This window comes from Chiroxiphia lanceolata, chromosome 3 (genome assembly GCF_009829145.1).
Source record: "Chiroxiphia lanceolata isolate bChiLan1 chromosome 3, bChiLan1.pri, whole genome shotgun sequence".
Taxonomy (NCBI): Eukaryota; Metazoa; Chordata; class Aves; order Passeriformes; family Pipridae; genus Chiroxiphia; species Chiroxiphia lanceolata.
Genome location: NC_045639.1, coordinates 46,811,477 through 46,831,344, shown reverse-complemented (window position 1 = coordinate 46,831,344; position 19,868 = coordinate 46,811,477). Strand labels below are relative to the sequence as shown.

General features: G+C 34.3%; 1 protein-coding gene across 4 annotated transcripts in view; it reads left to right on the top strand.

Moving 5' to 3' along the window:
• PACRG (parkin coregulated) overlaps window positions 1–19,868 on the top strand; it is a 228,373-nt gene that overhangs the window by 39,015 nt on the left and 169,490 nt on the right. For all 4 annotated transcript variants that reach the window (XR_004355784.1, XR_004355783.1, XM_032681402.1 and 1 more), the window contains exon 3: window positions 12,640–12,774. Coding sequence is in view for 2 of the 4 variants with exons in the window: in XM_032681402.1 (XP_032537293.1) it covers window positions 12,640–12,774 (135 nt within the window). In the remaining 2 variants the exon portion in view is untranslated. The remainder of the gene's footprint in view (window positions 1–12,639; window positions 12,775–19,868) is intronic.

The following is a 19,868-nucleotide window of genomic DNA, read 5'->3' as shown; positions in this document are numbered from 1 at the left end:
TCATAATCGTGACGGCTTTTTTTACATTGTATGTGGGAAAACGGTACAGTGAGATTGAAGGAAAAGAATTTCAAAAACTTCCATATCTCAGAGCCATAGTTCTTCTTCATATATTTTCAATTGAGTCTCTTGCAACTTAAGTTGAGGAAAATTATTCATGTTTCTGTATTTTGGCACTTAAAAAAATAGCTCCTTTTCTCTTAACTCCATCTACAGCTAGGCCATGGTAACTGTGCTTCTTCTGTCTTTTCTATCCTACCTAAAATTGACAAATTATTGGAATTTTGTTTTCCTTAAGTATTGGTTGATTTATTTAAAATTATTTTGGTTTATGATTAAAACAATAGAAATGTTATTACTTTGATTGGCATGGTCTTCAAAGTATGATCTTTCTGTCTCGAAGTTCAAACTGGTAGTTTGAAAATTAATTCTCTTCATTAGGAGATACTGGTCTGAGAGGCTGCAAGGACATACAAAATTGTAGAAGATGTAAGTACCTGTGTTAGAAGTGAAGCCCCAAACAAATAATTGAAGCAATTGGTAGTCCAAATGTGTCTTAGGAAATGAGAGTCTGAATTTTCTGGAAAAATGTGAAGTTGAATAATAAAGCTTTTATGAAAAGCTTAATGAACAAGGATTGTGTGTCGTCATCATGGCTGGGCTTTGCAAACGAAGATTTGGGAAGGACTCTACCCACATTTGCTGCAAGCGTCACTGGTGGCTAAAAAGGCCAATATGAGGTAGACAAGTCCTGTTGCAAAAGACACAGCAGAAAGACTGTGTGTAGGATTGTGTGTAGTAGCATGGTAAATACACACTGTTGCATCTGAATTACAGCCTAGGTAACCTGCATTCTCCATCAGTTGCTGCACTGAGATTTAATAGAAAAGCCTCAAGGGCAGGGTTACCACACTAAGCACACTATGCAGTTTCTGTGAGCTACAGAAACATACAGGATGTGTGAAAAAAAAGAATTTATATTTCATTTCATTAAAGTCTTAGCAGTTTGATAAAAAAATTATTGGTCTAGGTAAGAAGATCCTTAGGCATATAGACAAATTATCCAATTATTGCTGCTTATGCCCAATAATGAAGCTATTAAAAATTATACACACAAGTTTTGTAATACCTATACGTGAAGATGATGATGTGCTCGCCCTTCAACTGCTTGTCTGAGTTCTGAAGTCAGTGGTGCTATTCCTTTTTGAAAGAAAGGGTTATGCAAAGTGATCAGTATCACAGCTTTTTGATAGGGGGAATGTGAAGTTTTTGTTGATTATTTCTTCCCAGTAACAAGGGGATTCCTGTGGGTCTGTTTGGCATCACATTTATACATTAGCTAACACAGCCGACTTTTTCTTCATTGGTCTACATTTCTGCATTACATCCAAATTTGCTATAAATTATATGTTTTGCATATATTGTATACTTGTCTGATGGAGGGGGGTTGTTAAACGTATTGATTTACACTCTCTTTTATTCTTTATTGTTCTTATAAAGTGGCGATAATTATTTGGTGATAACGATTTTACAGTTAGAGTGGGAATAACTATAATAAGTGTATAAATAACATGATTCCCTGAGACTCTGCCTACTTTCCAAGAAGTTTGGTGAATCTCAAACCATTTTTTTATTGCATTGTTCTATGTAATTGCAACAGTTTCTTGCTTATGGCACTTGATTTTCTGATGCACTAGGGTCTCTTGGTATCTGTATTAAGGAGCTAGGACTCAATAAATAAAAAATGCCCACTGAAAGTTTGCAATTACTAGTTATTAACAGTAGTAAGCAACCTATGTATCACTAGCGTATAAGGTCTGCTTTTCAACTCTTAATGTGCATAGTTGTGGGGTTTTTAGAACAATTATTTTTGACTAATGTACAGAGATAGTAATATTTCATTTTGATGTATCTGTGCAATATTGAAACAGTTTTGCATTTGAGATTTTTTTAAAATAGTTTTATTACTGATACTCTTTTCTAGATGCTGCATGGAGCAGTTTGTTATAGTTCCACCTTAGTTTATTTTCTTTTTTTAGTTCTTTGATAAATTTCAGGAATACATTTTTCAATGAATATTGTCCTGTGGTGGTACCCTGGAGGTCAAAACACTCATCTGCAATATGGAAATCTTAAATTTTTTCAGAGTTATAACACTGAAACAGATGCATTTGAGGTATGACTTAATTCTTATTTAATCAATTAAAAAAATGTTGTCAAGGGTTCTAGAAGCACATATAAGAAAGAAGATTAAAATAACTAGATTAGGGCACTTCATGTTGAAACTAGATCTGCTCCTGAGATGATGAGGAGTATAAGAAGAGGAAATAATCATGATGAGGAAAAGAAAATACATAGTTGGTAATATTTGCTGGAGGATAAGCTCTACATCCGCTGTGGAGATGCTTGGAGTGCAAAGAGTGAAAAGATCTCTAAAACTTTTCAAAAACCATGTATTGACTGGCTAGATAGAATATGTCTTCCTGTGCAAAAATACCTCCCTGAGAAGAATACTATGAACCATAGAAAAACTTAGATGAATCTTCTGTGTTACTTCCAGTCTAGATGGAGTAAAAGTTGTGTGCAATAATGAAAAAATGATGCCTAGCTGAATCTATAATCACATAAATATATAAAACAGGAAGGCTAGCAAATTGCTGAAGTGATATTTTAAGGTCTAATTATCTTACATGGAAAAAAACTGAGGAAATTACAACTGAAGCAGTTGGACAGCCTGTGTCAGAGAATTATGACAATTCTAAAAAGAATCTGGGTATCAAACTTCTTTTCAAAATGGCAAAAAAAGCCCCCAAAACACTGTCAGTACTCTCTTCTGAAACTAATCAGCTTACTGAAAAGTGAGAGATTTGTAATGTTTTAAGACATTTTTAGTAACGTGACAGAAATAACGGATCACAAAAACCAATAATAAGAGTAAAGAAAGGAGGGGAGACTTAAACATTCAATAAGAAGAGTTAATTTAACTGTACTTCACTACACACCTGAGATGATGTCCAAACAGTTATTATCAACTCCTTCTCAAATAATCTTTTAAAGAATGATGGTAGAATTCACAGTACATTACTTCCAGATAGTTCTGAAGAAAATTTAGCAGTTTCAGAGGGAATAAAAAAAAAACAAACAACAACAAAACAAGGAGCCTTCAGGAAAGGTCTTAAGGCAAAGAGTGATAAAATCGACTTAAAGCCATTTCTTAAGTCATAGCACACATAAATGGAGCAATTCTTAAAGAAAAGCATAGGCCTTCATACTGGATAGACTTTAAACTTATCATTGAAGATTAACAAATATCAACATGTGATTGCCAAACTAACAAGTATGAAGACAACTTCACATTAAGAATTCTTTTTGAAGTTAGTAAGAGTGTTCCCCATATATTCCAGACCTCAAAGAGACTGCAGAATTCTCATTGCCCTGAATATGGGACAGATTAATTTAGCCCACAGTAACAATGCTGTCTGGATTAAAGATGCTACCTAAGAGCTCCAGTATCAGGAGTAGCTGTATTCAATAAATACAAATGGTAATAGGAACCCAGAGAGTAAAAGGTTTTTTGTTTAAATATTTCATATGTTCTAGTCCAGATGAATATATTTCTGTGCAGATTTAGTGGACTTCAATAACAGACAGTATATCTTCTAGCTGTGCTGAAATTATTAACATCAACATAATAAAATTTTATCACCACATTTTCGGACATGAAAAATTGTATTTCAAAGAAAAAGTATGCAAACAATCTAGGTAGTTATGGAGATTGAAAAAAAATATTTGGAGAATATCAGTTACTATAGAAAGTGATTAATCCTGTATTTTCAAATATGAAAAGCATTTCAAGTAACAAAATTGTGAAAGTAGTAGGATTATGACCTATGTAAGGTACATCCGTCCACAATTACAACCTAGGTGCTGTCAGTATCTGTGAAGACATACTCTGTGAGAGATCCTTTTCACTTGCATCCTATGATTTTGACTTCTGATAGGAGACAAACTTGACTGTTTTTCACCAAGGAAAATTTTAGCTGTCCTTGGGAGATTTTGTAAAACCTTTCCAGCTGTATGCAAGTTGAACTAAATAACTATTTGTTTCCTTCTAGTGTTCATCTTGTGAGGGAATGATTTAACATCAAATAAATCCATTGATCACTTGTCCATTAAAAGAGAACAGATATCTTAGCAGGCTAATAAATACCTTTATTAACCAATATTGACATCTAGAGAAAGTAAAAAAAAACCTTCCATAGAGTAGAATACCTACTGCATCATGTCCTAAATTCTAATCTACTTGCAATGTGTAGATTTGGCATCCAAAAATATGTATGCAGCCATAAAGCATACTGTGGTTACTTCTACATCAGGGAGCAGTGCAGGCCAATAGGAGAGGATCGCCAAAGGAAAAAAGCTTATGCTAAGGATACGATGTTTTACACATTTCAGGGATTCACTTTTCCTTGTTCAGACTGACTGTTGTCTGAAAGGAGACCAGTTTATTCACTTAGAAACTGCTTCATGATGGAAACTGTATTTGGATGTCACTTCAGAAGCACACTTGTGATCCCAACTGAAAAGTGAATACAAATGAACTCACAGTGAATTTATATTTATAAATATAAATTATAAATGAATTTATATTATAAACATTAAACTACAGATGTAAAGATTTCCACAATGAGGAAAAATTTAGAAGGCTTCCAGATTTAGTGCAACTGATGCACTGGAAAGCTCTGTGAAACTAACAAAGCAAGACTTTATTCATCTGGACTGGAAGAAAGAAAGAAATACATTAGCAGAGAAATATATTAGCAGTTGTCACTTTTCTCCCTTTGCATCAAAGGAAATTGCTTGGCAAGCATCAGGAGAGAAATCTAAATTATTTGAAATAGTTACACTATATTCCAGCAGAGAATAAGAGATGAAGGACCTTCCAAGAACAAAGTCCTGTAGAGCAGATTGTAACATAGTCACATCTGTCTTATCGAAATAGCTTATCTTTTCCTCAATCAAAAATAACATTTCTGAGGTGATGAAATAGAGTAATTCTGCATGCAGCTTATGACTTACTTTCAGTAGTGTCTCAAGGCAATAACAAGATACAGTATCTTTGTACAAAATCACGTGTCTGATTTTTCTTTCAAGTTCTAGTGCTTTAGAAGCATTTGTAATGTTTGCTGACCTATCAGTAGTTTAATTGGGGGGGGTCTAAAAATTGATTTCTCTAATTCTGACTGTTGAAGCTATGAGATGGGCTTTGATCTGTTGTCCAGATTTGTGCAATAGCTCCAGAAGCAGCTTTTAAGCATTAGATGTGGCACCATTTAAAGCATATCAAGAGTGGCACATGTGAAGAACTATCTCCCTGTTTCCTTTTGAACATAAAAAGCTTTTGTCTGATACATGTTGATGGATCTTGTTCTTTTGATATTGAATGCTTGTAATACTGATACTAAATAAAAGGAATTAATGTGGAACTCAGGAGTACCTATTGGGACATCTTACTGTGCCTCTCCTGTCATTTGAAGTTTCTCACTCGATTTTCAGTATGTCTGCATAGCAAAAACATGGTTGTAGAATGTATTAATCACCTATGTTAGTTTAATCAAATTAGGATCAGTCAGTTAAGCAGTACAGTTTTTGTTGCTTATTGTCAGTCAGAGTAGACACTCTTGGGGATGCCTGATTCAGATTCTGCCAAGATTTGTGTTTCCAATTCTTTACTACTACCGTGTTTATTTGAAAATCTGTGGATGTATCATCAAATACTATTATCATGCTACTGTTCTGTTTAGTTGTTAGGTAACTGCCAGAATCTTGATGTTTTTTCATGCATGATTGATTGTCTTGATGATGGGCTTGTCTGTGTTACAAGTATAGAAACACATAAGGTGCTTATGTGTGTGCTAACTCCAGAACCACAAACTGTGGATCACAGCTTTTGCACCTAGACTTGCTCTCTGGGCATGAGTTCTAACAAGGCAGTGTTGTGCTGATGCCTGTTCCCCCAGGTTAAGAGCTCTATGACACTGTGTGGATGAGGACCTTGTGGTTGATGGTTCTAGTAAAGCTTTGTGTGTCAGCATGTGCTACATGTATTATTTGGCCGTTATTCCTGCTATCTTGAGTATTTCTTCATTGCATAGTGTAATTTATTTGACTTATTTAATAAATCTTGCATTTTGCTTGAGGTTTACATTAGGATTTGGCAGCAGCTTCTGGTTCCTGTACCCAAGGAAATGAATGGTTATCTTTCCTATGGGGAAATAAGTGGATTGCCAATTGGACCGTGCTGCATTAACCAAGTTTAACACCAGTACAAGAGAAGGATGAGACCACGACCGTGTCAGTGGTTACACAAATAGTTCCTTGATGCCATAACCTTTATATTGCCCTGAGAAAGCAGCACGCATTAGTAGACTCCATTCTGTGGATACAGTGCAGTTTTATACACATACATTTTTCAGTTTGAATACAAAGAATGAGAATTCATGATTTTATTTCTGAAAATTTCAGTCTTCAAGGTGATAATATAGCATTATATTTTCAAGGAAGACTGCATTTTTTAGGTAAGAGAGTTGAGTGGTCGTGTAATGTTTGATCCCTATAGCTTCACAAATAAATTTAATTAAATATTTTTTGTGAGGAAAAAATGTAAAAGGCTCAGGTTGGTTTCCAGTCTTCCTGTACAGATCTTGGGAAACAAAAAATGGAAATTATTTCTTTCCTCCCAGTTGTCACCTAAATGCATTAACCTGGGTTAATCAATTAAAGATGTGTCTTTAACCATTAAATTTGATTATAATGTCACTTGTCTTCTTTTTATATTAATTTTTGTTATATAACAACAATCCAATTTCTGTCTGGCTTAAACTGCTTAAGTTAGTGTTAGTTTTCACTAAGATCACCAGTTGTCTTACGCAGGCAAGTGTTTAGGTCCCTGAGTATGCATAGAGTTTGACATGTAGAAAATTCAGTCTTCAAACAATAACTGTTTAAACCCGGCTTCAAATAATTTTTTTTAGTCAGTTTCCTAATGTGCCATCACTGAAAAATCTAAGAATGCAACCTCATACAATGATTTTAAATGCCTGTGAGTCAATGAAAGAAATATGGTCTTTCTCTGGTTTTTTTGCTTAACGGCTTGTATCTTTTGTCTTGTCACATAGTTCAGTGGCATAGAATTACAATAAATTATTTTTGCAATTATCAAACTCTTCAACTTCTTTTTGGCATTTAATGAACCTCAGAAGTTGTTTATTGCTTCATATACTTTGCCATCATGAATATTAGCCTTTAATTAACTGGAACACTAATTTTAATCTTTCTAGTTATTTTGCAACAAAATATTTTTGTTAGGTTGAAGAAGATAGTATTTGTTATGGTTTTTCCCATAAATGGAATACTTTCAGAATGACCTTTTTGTCAGTAATTATAATAATATGAAATGTAAGAAGACAAAGCTTATTATCACATAGGAAAGCATTGTGTGATTACTTTTTGTGTATTTCACTTGTCAACATAAAATCACAGAGGAGCCTCAGCTGAGAGAAACTTACAGAGATCATCTAGTTCAGGCCTCTGTTGAAAGCTGGGTCACTGATTTGTCTTTTTCAGATCCTTGCCAGGCCAAATCAAATATTTTCAAGGAGATTCCACTACTTCTCTGAGCAACCTATTCCAGTGTTTCCTTTTTGTCTGGTGGTTCTTCTGTTGTATCCAGACACAATTTCTCTTGAAGTAATTTGCACTCATTGCCTCTTGTGCATCCTTCTGAAGACAGTATACATCTATCTTCTCTATGTCTTCTGGGTATTAGAAGACTGTGGTTAGATCCTCCCCTAAACCTTCTCTTCTCTGGACTAAAAACATCCAATTTCTTGAACCTTCTGTCAAGATCTCCAGACTCCTAATGTTCTTCACTTTCCTCTGCTAGACATGTAGGACTAGAACTGGACACAATATTCCAGATGTGTCCTGATCTGTTGGCTGTACCCTTATTGATACAATCCAGGGCTCATTCTGCATTCATTGCTGCAAAGACTGCTAGCTCAAGTTCGGTGTTTCCCATGAGAATCCCCAGGTCCCTTTCAGCAAAGCTACAACCCAGCTATTCAGATCCCACCCAGCTTGTACAGCTGTTTGGAATTTTTCGATCTCATGTGCAAGGCATTACATTTATGCAAATCTTGTTGGACTGGTCTTCTAATTTGTGAAGGCCTGTCTGTGTGATGACTGTTTCTTCTCCTTTCAGTTTGGTATGATCCACAAACTTTCAAAGCAAGGATTCAGTTCTGTCATCCACATCCATTACAGAGATGTTGAACAGTATCAAACCCAATACCAGCCTCTGGGAACTCCCTTTGCAACTGCTCCCCAATGAGCCAGTGAAAGCATACTTAGTCTTGCCCTAAGAGTTCAAACTGTGACATTTCTTTAAGATTTTGAATAGCACATTTTATGTAAGCAGCTTGGTAAATAAGATTGCTTCAGCTCTCACCAGTTCAGTAGGTATTATCCCTCTGGCTTCTACATTTGGAAACTAGGGACTAATTTTGTCTTCAGAAACTGTCACATTACAGCTAGGAAAGTCCTAATGAGTTGAACATGAAGAATTAATAAATCTCCATGAAGAAAAGAGCTTTTAAGAACCATCATTCAGCTGTTAGGAGAGACTGTTCAACAGTTTTCTACTGTGAGAAATATATCTTCTGTATGAAAAGCAAAAAAGAAGTAAATTTGACTTTGTTTTCTGGAGAACTTGACTGGCCTAGCGCTTTTGAGACAGCTTCTCACTCTGGATACTCTATTCCAGAATCTAACTGCTACGTTTTTTTATTACTTTTTAATAGCAATTAATCTGAATTCAAGACTGGCATTCCTGTATTGTGATAGGCTGCAAAGAGAAAATAAAAAGAAGTCTGGTCTCAAAAAGGGCTACTTAAAATCTAAGTATAGGAAAATAAATACATAAACCAAAATACACCAGGATCAGGAATTAAAAAAAAAAAAAAAAGAAAATTGTACACATAAACTTTTCCTCAGACAGACTATGCATGACTAGAATGACCCAAAGAGATGTCTGCATTAGAGAACAGTACTCAGAGTACCAAATATGATAGTGGTGGTCTCCTTAGTAATGAAGATAGAACAGAAAAGAAACTGTTTGCAAAAGGTAAACAGTACTAGCTCAGTGCAGTTACTCTAGTGAATGTCTCATAATCTACATTTATCAGATGCCAATAAAAGGAACAAGTTGTCTCCGTGGAATAAACTTAAAGCAGAGTGACAGTACTCTTCAGTCATGCAAGATACCATATCTTCAATGCAGGGACAGTGCCACTGTCTTCCTGATCGCTGATATTTCTTTCTTCTAGACAGATGTTAGTCTCATTCTTGTGTAGATAATTTCATTCCTTTGAAGTCAGTTGCTCTTCCTGGTATTTAAAGGTCTCTATGCCCATTGCAGACCAATCTGACAAGAAAAGCATCTTAAAGACAAAGGGAAAAACAATATCTCTTTCTTGAGACTATTTTCAAGCATGTGTTATGCTGCTACTTCTCTAGCTATACATACTGCTTCAGTAGTCATATAGTACCAGATGTGTTGGATGGGTAAGAAAGTCCGTGACATGGAGACAATAATTACATGTAATATTGAAATTGGGGAAATGATGATAGATAAAAGTTACTAATGGAACTTCTAAGAAGTGGTTTTAAGGCTAACCTTATTTAATATTTTCATTGAAAAAAATCATGATTGTATAATGAAATTTAGAGTTGACATAATGTTTGGAACTCATATTAAAACAGATGAAGATCATAGTGTCACACAGATAGAAGTGGAAGCCCTTGAGAACTGGTGTAATAGAAATGGAATTAAATATATTAGTACAAAGTACAACATAATGCACTTAAAATTAATGACAAGAAATTATGTTATTAGCATAGAGCTCATCAGCTGGAAAAGATAGTTGCTGGAGCAGTTAATCAATGTATATCATGTAACCAATGAGATGCCAGTGTGATGTGGCCATGAGAGACTACATGTAAGGCTAGTAGGTCTACCAGACAGACTGTATCATGTGAAAAGATAATATTATATAAATAGAAATGGTATTTCTGATCTCTGACAGTAAGGATTTAGTCAACTTGAATAGATTTATTTTTCATCAACTTTTCCAGTCATAACTTGAATGTACAGAAACTTGTAGTATTTCCTACACTGACTTTTGGCAAAGAGTTCCAGAAATCCACTGTTTGCTGCATGAATACGTAACTACTTTTGTTTGTTGCAAACTTCTTACTGACTAGATTTTTTTTATATCCCATGCTTTTACTGAAGGAGATGGTGGAAAATCTGTCCTTATTCATTTTCTCTGTAATGTCTTGATTGTATAGTTCTTTATTTTATTCCTCCTTAGTATTCATTTTCCCAGTTTATTCTGTTCTTGTAAAAGCAATTCCATACCCTCAGTCATTATCTTTCTCTGAACCTTTTCTAATTTTACCATATCTTTTTTTGAGATAATTTTTTTTGAGAATTGTAGGCAGATCAGAGTAGGCATACTACTTAAGATGGGGTTTCTAACCATCTTGTAAGAACAAAGCACAACAGAATGGGTTTGATAACCAAGGTACTTTTAGTCCTTCTAGCATCTTTGTCCCTGAATAAAGAACTGGAAGAAGTTGAAATGGCATAAGCATATTTTCTAGAAAAGTCATAAAATCGCGTTAGGAAAAGGGTCATAGTAAATTTACTAACGTAAGTTGGAAAAATGAAACATTTTGTATCAGATAAGATGCAATTTGGGATTGCATTAACTACCTATAATTATGAGAGTCTGGGAGAAATAATTCAGATTGTATCTCATAGTCAAGACAACATATTCTTTATCAATAATGTAAGTTAAAATTTAATATAACAGGGACTTCTAATACTGTACAGAAAATAAAGTTTTAAAGGCTGTGTGAAGGACCTGTTTATGAAAAATACACAAAAAGAACAGATACTCAGTGACTCATAGGCTTCTCTGAAATGAAAAAAACAAACAAACAAACAAAGACCAAAAAACCAAGTGAAAGTACTTAGACTAGTGGCATAGAAAAAATTATTCCTCTGCAGAAGAATAAGTTTTATTTGCATTGGATAGAAATGCTTTTCTTGGAGTATTACTCTCAACTGCTGCAGGATGCATTTACTAAGCAAAGTTACGGCTGTGCATATCAAATCTATTTGCACTGGACATGATCTATCAGGGATAGCAACATGCAACAATAGGTCACAGTTTAGTAACACTAATGTAAGCTATTTTTAGGAAAATACAGTGTAGTTTTATCACTAGTGGACCCTTCTACTTCAGCTAGTGGAAAATGATGTCAAAATACTTTGGAGGAAAAAAATGCCAAGTCAAATTTAGATCTGTAGTTAGCTGAGTTAAATTACAGAATAGCTGAAATGAAACAAAGGATGTTACGTGTTTGCATTCTGTTCACTGGAAAGCTGAATGTCTGTACTGCTAGAAACTAATATAAGGGCCACTGAAGACAGAGAAACAAATAGAACAATACAAAATACTAGATTTGATTTATGATCCTTGAAGCTCTCACCTTTTTTTGAAACTTACACATTCTGTGTTATAAAAGGTAGCAAGTTATAAAAGCATTTTTGACAAGAGAGATATGCAGAGAACTGTAGAAAGTCTGTATTCCATATGTACAGCTATAGAGTTTCTCAGGAAAGAATCAGTTGTCAAGGACATTTGAGATTAGTTTAACTCTTAGACTCTCTTAGACTCTTTTAGCATTTGAGATTAGCTTTGTTAATTTTCTTAGACAATAGATTTCTTATAAGTACTTGAAATTCTGTTATCTTAGTGTCAATTGTTAGTTGCTGTTATTACCATATTTGTATGAGAAAAAGATTCCAGGGTGAGCGTTTTGGAATTGGACTGTCATTCAACCTATGCAATATGCTAAACCAGCAGTAACTCAGATAAGGAACTAAGTGGAGCTAAATCAAATTTCCTCACAGGCAGAGGGGAGAGGTCTGAGAGAAGACCTTCATTCTTTCCAGTGCTTCAGCCATAAATACGGAAGGACTGGGAGTCATATCAAAGCCAAATCCATAGCATTTGGGGAAGGGATTTGCTAAAGGAGATTACCTAATCTCATTACCTAATGACTAGGGAAAGACAATGGAAGGTGTGGACAGTAATGTTAGGTGGAAATCAAATCAAATTACTTCTAGAAAGAAGCAAACATAAAAAGGAGAAATACTTAATTTTCCAACAACTTCTACTACATAATGTCAATACCTTCATGGTGTTTTAATCCTGCTTAAAAGTGCTGTGGTAATGGAGAGATCTGCTTTGAAATATAACCAGTTCTTATGGGACAATCTGAAAGTGGCAACAAAAAAACCAGTTAACAAAATCTGTAGATCACTAGCAAAATGTACTTTACACATGAAGTGACATGTAAAGAAGAAAGCAAACTATAATTTGGGAGATGAGCGTTATTCTTTCATATCTATTTCTATTTAAGCCATGTAAATTAGGCTTTTTCTAAAAATATATTACCACTAAACGATGGGGTTTATTCTTGTTTTGTTTGTGGGTTTTTTTTAAGGTAAGAGGGCCCCCACTTGCAGGATCACAAAAAGAAAGACCAGCAAAGCCCACGGCATTTCGCAAGTTTTATGACAGAGGAGACTTTCCAATTGCCGTTGAGCATGATACGATAGCAAACAAAATCGCCTGGAAGGTAAGTCATGGCACAGCTGTGACAGCCAGCTGAGCTTATTGAAGTGACATCTCTCATTGTCAAACAAAGTTAGCTTGCAAGTAAATACACTGAAATAATTTCTTAGCAAATGGAAGATGGTGGGAAAGTCATTAGAGAAAGGCCCCTGAGTCAGCTGTCTGCCTTGGCTAACAATTAAATTATATGCTGCAAAAAGGAAGATGACAGAGTTGCTTTGCCTTAGAGAATTGTCTCCTGCCCAATTCATCTCTATTTTTATGAGGACCTGGCAATGCAGCCTGTTTCAGGCAGTCCATCAAATGATGGAAGTGGCTGGATACAGTGAGCAGCAGCCATTTATCTCCCACAAATTTCACCTTCCTGCAGGACACTTCCAAATAGAAGCTTTAATTACCTAAATGGATAGGTCAAGATTGCCTGCTCCCTGAAAATGCAGAGCAGAATACAAACTAAGGCAGATTCTCATTCCACGGCTGTACTCGGTCTAGAGCATATGTCAGACAGCGTAATCGCTGTCATACGTGCCTCTGTTACAGGCTGACCTCCACTGCTGAAACCATTACAGCTCCGACATTTCTCTGACAAAAGGTTAATTGGCTTCAAAATAAATGTATCGCCTAATGACTCCATTCTAATGCAGCTGTGTTTCTCTCTAAAAGGCTTAGTGATGTTATTTGTAAAACTTGCCAATCTTCTAAGTAACTACCGCAGACTTTTAAATTTAATTTAAAAAACGAATGCTGATCTTTAACCTGCTCCTACTATTTAATTATTTTGGTTATCATGAATTACTGTATTTTTTTGTCTTATTTATTGGACTACAATAAGATTTTGCTGGAAGCAGTGATAGTTACAGAAAATGAACACGATATGCATGAACAAAGTATATCAGATTTATAGAATGTTATAAGTTGTTCATTTCAAGAACATGATACCAATTTTAAATGTATAGCTATGTTAGTCAACTCTAAAAGGACGGATTTTGCAATCTTATAATGGATTCTACCTGTAATGAAGCCAACAGGATTAGTGCTATAGTGTGGTAAGTGGTACTATATTTGATATTAACTAGATTTTTAAGGTAGCTTTTTCACTTATTGAAGTAGTGAAGAGAGATTTGTGCTACCATTTTGTTGCCTATATAGCAGTGTTGAATCAGCACGAGGAACAATTAATAGTTCTTGCACCAATGGGAATCTCTATCCAATCAAAATGAGATTCCAGTGCAATTGGGCTTTAGGCAACACTAGAAATTCCCTTACTGGACTAAAACTCACAGGATTACAAGACAGGTCTGCACTCTGATCTTTCATCACCAGATGATCACGCAAAGATGATCTTCAAGCAATTGCAAAAAAATCTGCACAATTTAGTTTTTATCTTGAGGCTTTATAATTTCTAATTTCTCAAAATCAGACTGAGAGGTACAGAAAAATTACCTCATTTTAATGGCATTTTGATGCATGTATTTCCCTCATAAGGACTGGCGTTCCACTAGATGATGCTAGTGACTGCTTAGTTGACTTAGGACATGAGGAACTAGAATGAAGCTATATAAGAAGTTCAGATGGTAAATTAGGAAAAGGTTTTTCCCTGAGAGAGTGTCACTGGAACAGATTCCCCAGGGAAATGGTCACAGTAACAAGCCTATCAGTTTCTGGACAAAGCTCTTAGTCATATTATTTAGGTAGTTCTGTGAGGAGCAAGGAGTTGGATTTGATAATCCTTATGGGTCACTTCCAGCTTCCTAATTTGTTACCTACAAACCTTACAACCATAGATGAATGTCTAGAGTAAGTGTTATATTCCTTTATCTGACAGTTTGAGTTGTTTGAAAACATACTACCATAAACAGTCACAACGGCAAAGTCTCTAGTCAGAGATCCAGTGTGTATTTATTCTTAACAACATTTGCAGTCTTACAGATCTAATGTACACCTACCACAGTAAAACACTGGCATTTGCCTAGTGCAGTGTAGGACTGAGGTGTCATGCAACAGGGTTTTTTTGCTATTTCCTTTCTTTTGAAACAAATTATTGGACTTCAGCATGGGTTTGAGAAGGCAGCACAGTAGCAGAGTATTCCATTCATACATTAGCACAGCCAGGTCAAACCTTATTTCCCTTATTCCATGCCACTTGATTTAGTCAAAAGTCAATCCAGACTGAGTTCTGTGGCAGGTACTTAAGAAAACAATACTGAAGTAGCAGAGTTACTTGAGATTTTTGTTTAGTTTGACATGCAACCATCATAGATTGTTGTGCAGTTTAATTAGAGGAAGCAGGCAAATGGGAGTTTTCTAGTTCAAAGATTACATTAGATAGCTTCTAAATTCTTATAGGCTGCCCAGTGCTGCAAAAGGGTGAGAATGTTGTTCATCACTAGCTAATATTTAAAGGTATAGATAAATTAAGGTCTATATTTTTCACTTGTTATTAGGACATGCATATCCAACAGACATCTGATGGCTAATTTTGATCAGTTCATCGTACTTAATTGTAAATCTAATTAAATAAATAAATTTTTTGCAAATATATTTTACTCAATACTGCTTAAATTCATGACAGTGAAAAGATATTTTGCTAATGAAATGTGTCTTGGCAAAATGTCCTGTAAAAGGTTGGCTGAACTATACTTATTTGCAGATGAAATAAATGGTAACAGTGATATTTTAATCCTGCTATAATTGCACGGTATCAATATTTTATTTTGAGAGGGGTTTTTTTCTCTGTTTAGTTGTTATGTATATCATGCTTCATTTCACTCTTGTTAGTTTGTCTGCCAAGTGGTGCATGAGAGAAAATGCAAGAGAGTCTCAGAAACCTGATTTTTTCTGATAAAAGAAAATACACTGCTGTTTTTTTATTTTCTTCTTTGTTTTTTGTAATTACTGAAACAAAACCATAACTATCAGACGTTAAATTTTTTGTTTGAAAACACTTTGAATTATTGTTCACTTTATTGTAATTCTGTAGACAGAATACAGTCAGTTTTAAGCTACAACAGGAGAATCTAAAATGGTTTAATATCCATGAATTGTGTTAATATGTACCAAAAAATATGCACAAATGATCCTTGATATTGTGACAGTTCTGCATACCCCTAATTTTAAATTAAGCCCATGATTAATTTCCTGTAAGAGCTGACTACATATAACTATGGTTGTAGACCTAAATAAAATATAAACTTAAACAACACAGAACTATTTCTGAATGATTGCATGTGTTGAATATTTAATTATGAAATAATAGTGCTTTGTTTTTGTTTAGCTTAGTTATTTCCAAAATAATTTCTAGATTTATAAAGAGGCATTTTTACTCCAATTTAATCCTAAGCACAGACAAGGTTAAACTGTGCAAAGAAACTATGGTGTTTACCTTGGTGCCTTTTCTCAAAAAAAAAAGAGACCAAAGTAAATTGGATGTCACTACAAGACCATTATAGCAAGATGTGTGTTCTGTGTTAATTCTCAGTCTTTAAGTTCAGACAGATATCTCTTTGAATATTTCTGTAATTCTGGTTGGTAAGTTTTACTATTGTTAAAAGTTCAAATACACCTGTTTCAACCTAATGGAAGAAAATATATGAAAATATATGTTTACAACATATTATATACAGGAATGGGAAATCAAACCTGGTTTTAAGGAATAGCATCCAGAGGAAAAGAAAAAGGATTAAAAAAACTCTGATAATACCAAGCTAAAATTATGTAGTACTAGAGGCTATAATCACATTTATTTCTAAAAGAGGAAGACATGATTGTCTTGGTGTTCCCAATTTTTGTTTTCAAAACTGGAAAAAATTTGTCCTTTTGTCATTTTCAAAAGGTGAATATAGAGAATGACTTTTTAATTATGTCTATGAAAAAACCCTGACCTTTTTTCTAGCTCAGTACACAACTTTCTGGTTTTTATTGCAATTAAAGTGAAAAAATCATTACAAAATTAATTCAAGACTTTTCATCTCCATTCAGGGATGTACTAGCAGTCGGTGAATTCTTTGCTAAATGGCATATACTCTGTAATATTTTAATATCAAATTGGAAGCCTTTGTTTTTATTCTTCCTCTGTGATCGTACATAGAGGTCTCTATATATCTGTGCTTTAAAATTACTGCAAATATATAATGCTTATTTTTTTATATAATGCAGTAGTTTTTGAGATCTAGAAATAAACAATTTATTTGGTTATTTAACAAATGTATGAGGGTCTTTCCAAATATGAAGCATTTGGTTTTGTCCACTAGCAGAGAATGAATAATAATGGTATGGTTTGAAAATGTGTATCAAACATGAAACTTTGGAACATAAATTGTTGTTAATTTAGAGTTAGATAACGTTAGAAAGTGATCTTTTTTGGCAAAGAATGTGTTAAAATATTTATAAGCTCTGTGACTACTTTCCCACAGGTTTTTTTTATCTTATGTATATCACAATTTTCTTTCAAAGTGTAGTAATACTGTCTTTTGCACAATCTCATACCAAGCTATGAATAATAAAAGCTCATAGTTCAGGTCTGAAAAGCACTTCCATTTTTAAATATACGATACTGAATTAAAAAAGGTCAGAATGCAATTAAACCTTTGACTAAGAAAGTTGATAACACTAAGCAAGTATTTCTGAATTATTAAGAATGTGTTTGAAATGCAGTCTCTCTATCACACAGAAAGTCATCAGAATGTTTGAAAAATTATTTTTTAGGGAGTGGAGTTAATTATAAGAATCATTATGCAGAGGTAAAAGAAGCTTCCATTCTTCAAAAGAATTTTAGCAATTCCGGAGGAATGAAAACCAAATTCAGAATCGCAAACTTGTCAAGCAAAATATCAGCATGAACATGATTTCTATCTTTTGGAGTTTATGCTGTTTTTCCAGAATAGCTGTGTTCACTAAGGATATGACTTTTACCATTTTAATTTTAATTTCTCTTCACCTCCTCTTTCCTACGCAGGTAATTTTTTTTTCAGGAGCTAGTATAAGCTATAGTAGCAAAATTACTTCTTGCTGATAGTAAATAAATGCAGTGGTGAAAAAAAGTGGTTTGCCTTTAACATCATAAATTTGGAATGTGTGCACACTTTTACCTTATGCCGACTCTTGAAGGTTGCTTTTAGTAATAGGGACTATAGATAATTGGAACATGCCACAGAACTACAATTTTTATTAGCAACTCTCATTCTTCACTTGGTTTTATCAGTGTGCTGTATACTAGTTTATATAGAATTCAGAACTGCTATGAGTAAGCTGTTACCTGTATACCAAGAAATATACTTTTGTTTGTTTGTTTGTTTTGGTGGTATTTTTTGGTTTTGTTTTGGTTGGTTGGTTTGGGTGTCGGACTTTGTTTGGGGGTTTTCTCTCTAAAATAACTGAATATTAAATTTGGGGTTCTTTTCCTGGAGGTGCAATCTTTTTTCTTGCTTGAGGGTTAAGTTTTAAGTGAGAGAAAACAAACTTTTTTTATATCAACCAATACAGTTGGAGGGCAAACAAGTTTTCTGTTGCAAAGCTTTCAAGTAATGTCTTCGTATTTTTCATTTTTGTGACATTGTCTTGGCATTAGGCCACATGAATAAACACTGTAACTTATTCGCTGTGCAGTGTCAAGTAAACTTAGGTAACACTTTCCAAAGTTCAAATCCCCAAACAAATTAAAACTAACTGAAGGGAACTCATTTACCCTGCAGAATGACCCCATTATTACACTGTTGTCTTGCAATTCATATAATTCAAGATGTAATTCAAGAAGTTGAGGGGTTTTAATAGCTTATTGCCATCATAAGGGGAAGGTCTAACTTTCCTTCACCTCTTCTGCTCTCTATTTCTAAGGCATACTTGACACTGGCACTGACGCTTATCAGAGTCCTCTGTGACTAAATTTATGTTACTAACTCAGAAAAGAAGGTAGGCGTGTTTTTTCTTGATTAGCAAAATGTTCGTTGTCCTGAGAACTTTGATTACAAGACTGTCCATGGGTGCTAATGCTGTGTGTTGGTGAAGAAGAGAGAAATAGTAGTGAAGTACAGTGAAGAATGTGACAGAGTTGAAGAATTTTTTTCTTTCAACAGCAATGAACTGCTAGTTTAGTTTAGCTGCCCATGGAATTGCAGCCTCAGATATCTGAAAGCAAAGAGAAGAAACTGCCTATGTAAACTAATACTTTTTAAAAGCTTATTTTCAGATATAGACCTATTTTTTCTGCTTCCATTCTTTGTTAAATTATATTTAATATCTTCTTAATAAAAGATATTTAGACAACACTGTAAGAAAACTTGTAAATCCCCCAGAAGTGTTGTCATGCAGAATGAAAGCTTTTTGAAATATTACATAGAAAGAGAAGCAGTCATGTATCATGCTTGGGCACAGTGGGTGCAGCACAGAGTGATGTTGGCTTATATTTTATTTAATGTCTTCATTAGTGTTTTAAGAATAATTCAGTTTTCTTCTGCGATCGACCTCTGTGTATCTTTCCCAAAGGATTCCTTTTTTAAAATGCTTTGGGTGATCCTTTATAAGCCTGTCTCCAATACAAGCGTGTTGGTATAACAGAAGATTGTAGTGTGGATTCAAGAGAAGGCAACTGAAAGCAAGAATTCCTTAAGCCAGAAATTACACATAATAACTTTGAGAAACTAGAAGTATGAGCTGAGGTAAAGAAATAAAGTCTTGGAAAAACAAATTCTAAATGCTGCCTGTGGAAAAAAAGACCACAGTATATTAACAGATACAATGTAAAGGAATAGTTTGGAAAATAATAATTTTTTTTTAAAGGACAGTAAAAACCTCCATTTTCTATGGAGACAATAATAAAACAAAACTGTATAGCATGGTAGCAAGAAAGAGGTATTCAGTTTTAAACTAAAAATGTAGCTCAGTTGCATCATTTTAAATCAGAAATCATCAATAATCTATATACTATGGCTTCCTGAAGGAAGTACAAATAAATATGGTTCATAAACAGTTTTGTATAGACAAATGTCATTCATCATGCTTTGTGACTGTGATACCACTGCCCAACTAATCACTATCAAACATGTCTTTGCTGATGTGCAAGTGGCTTTATTTCATATTTTTAGAAATCAAAAGTTGATTCTA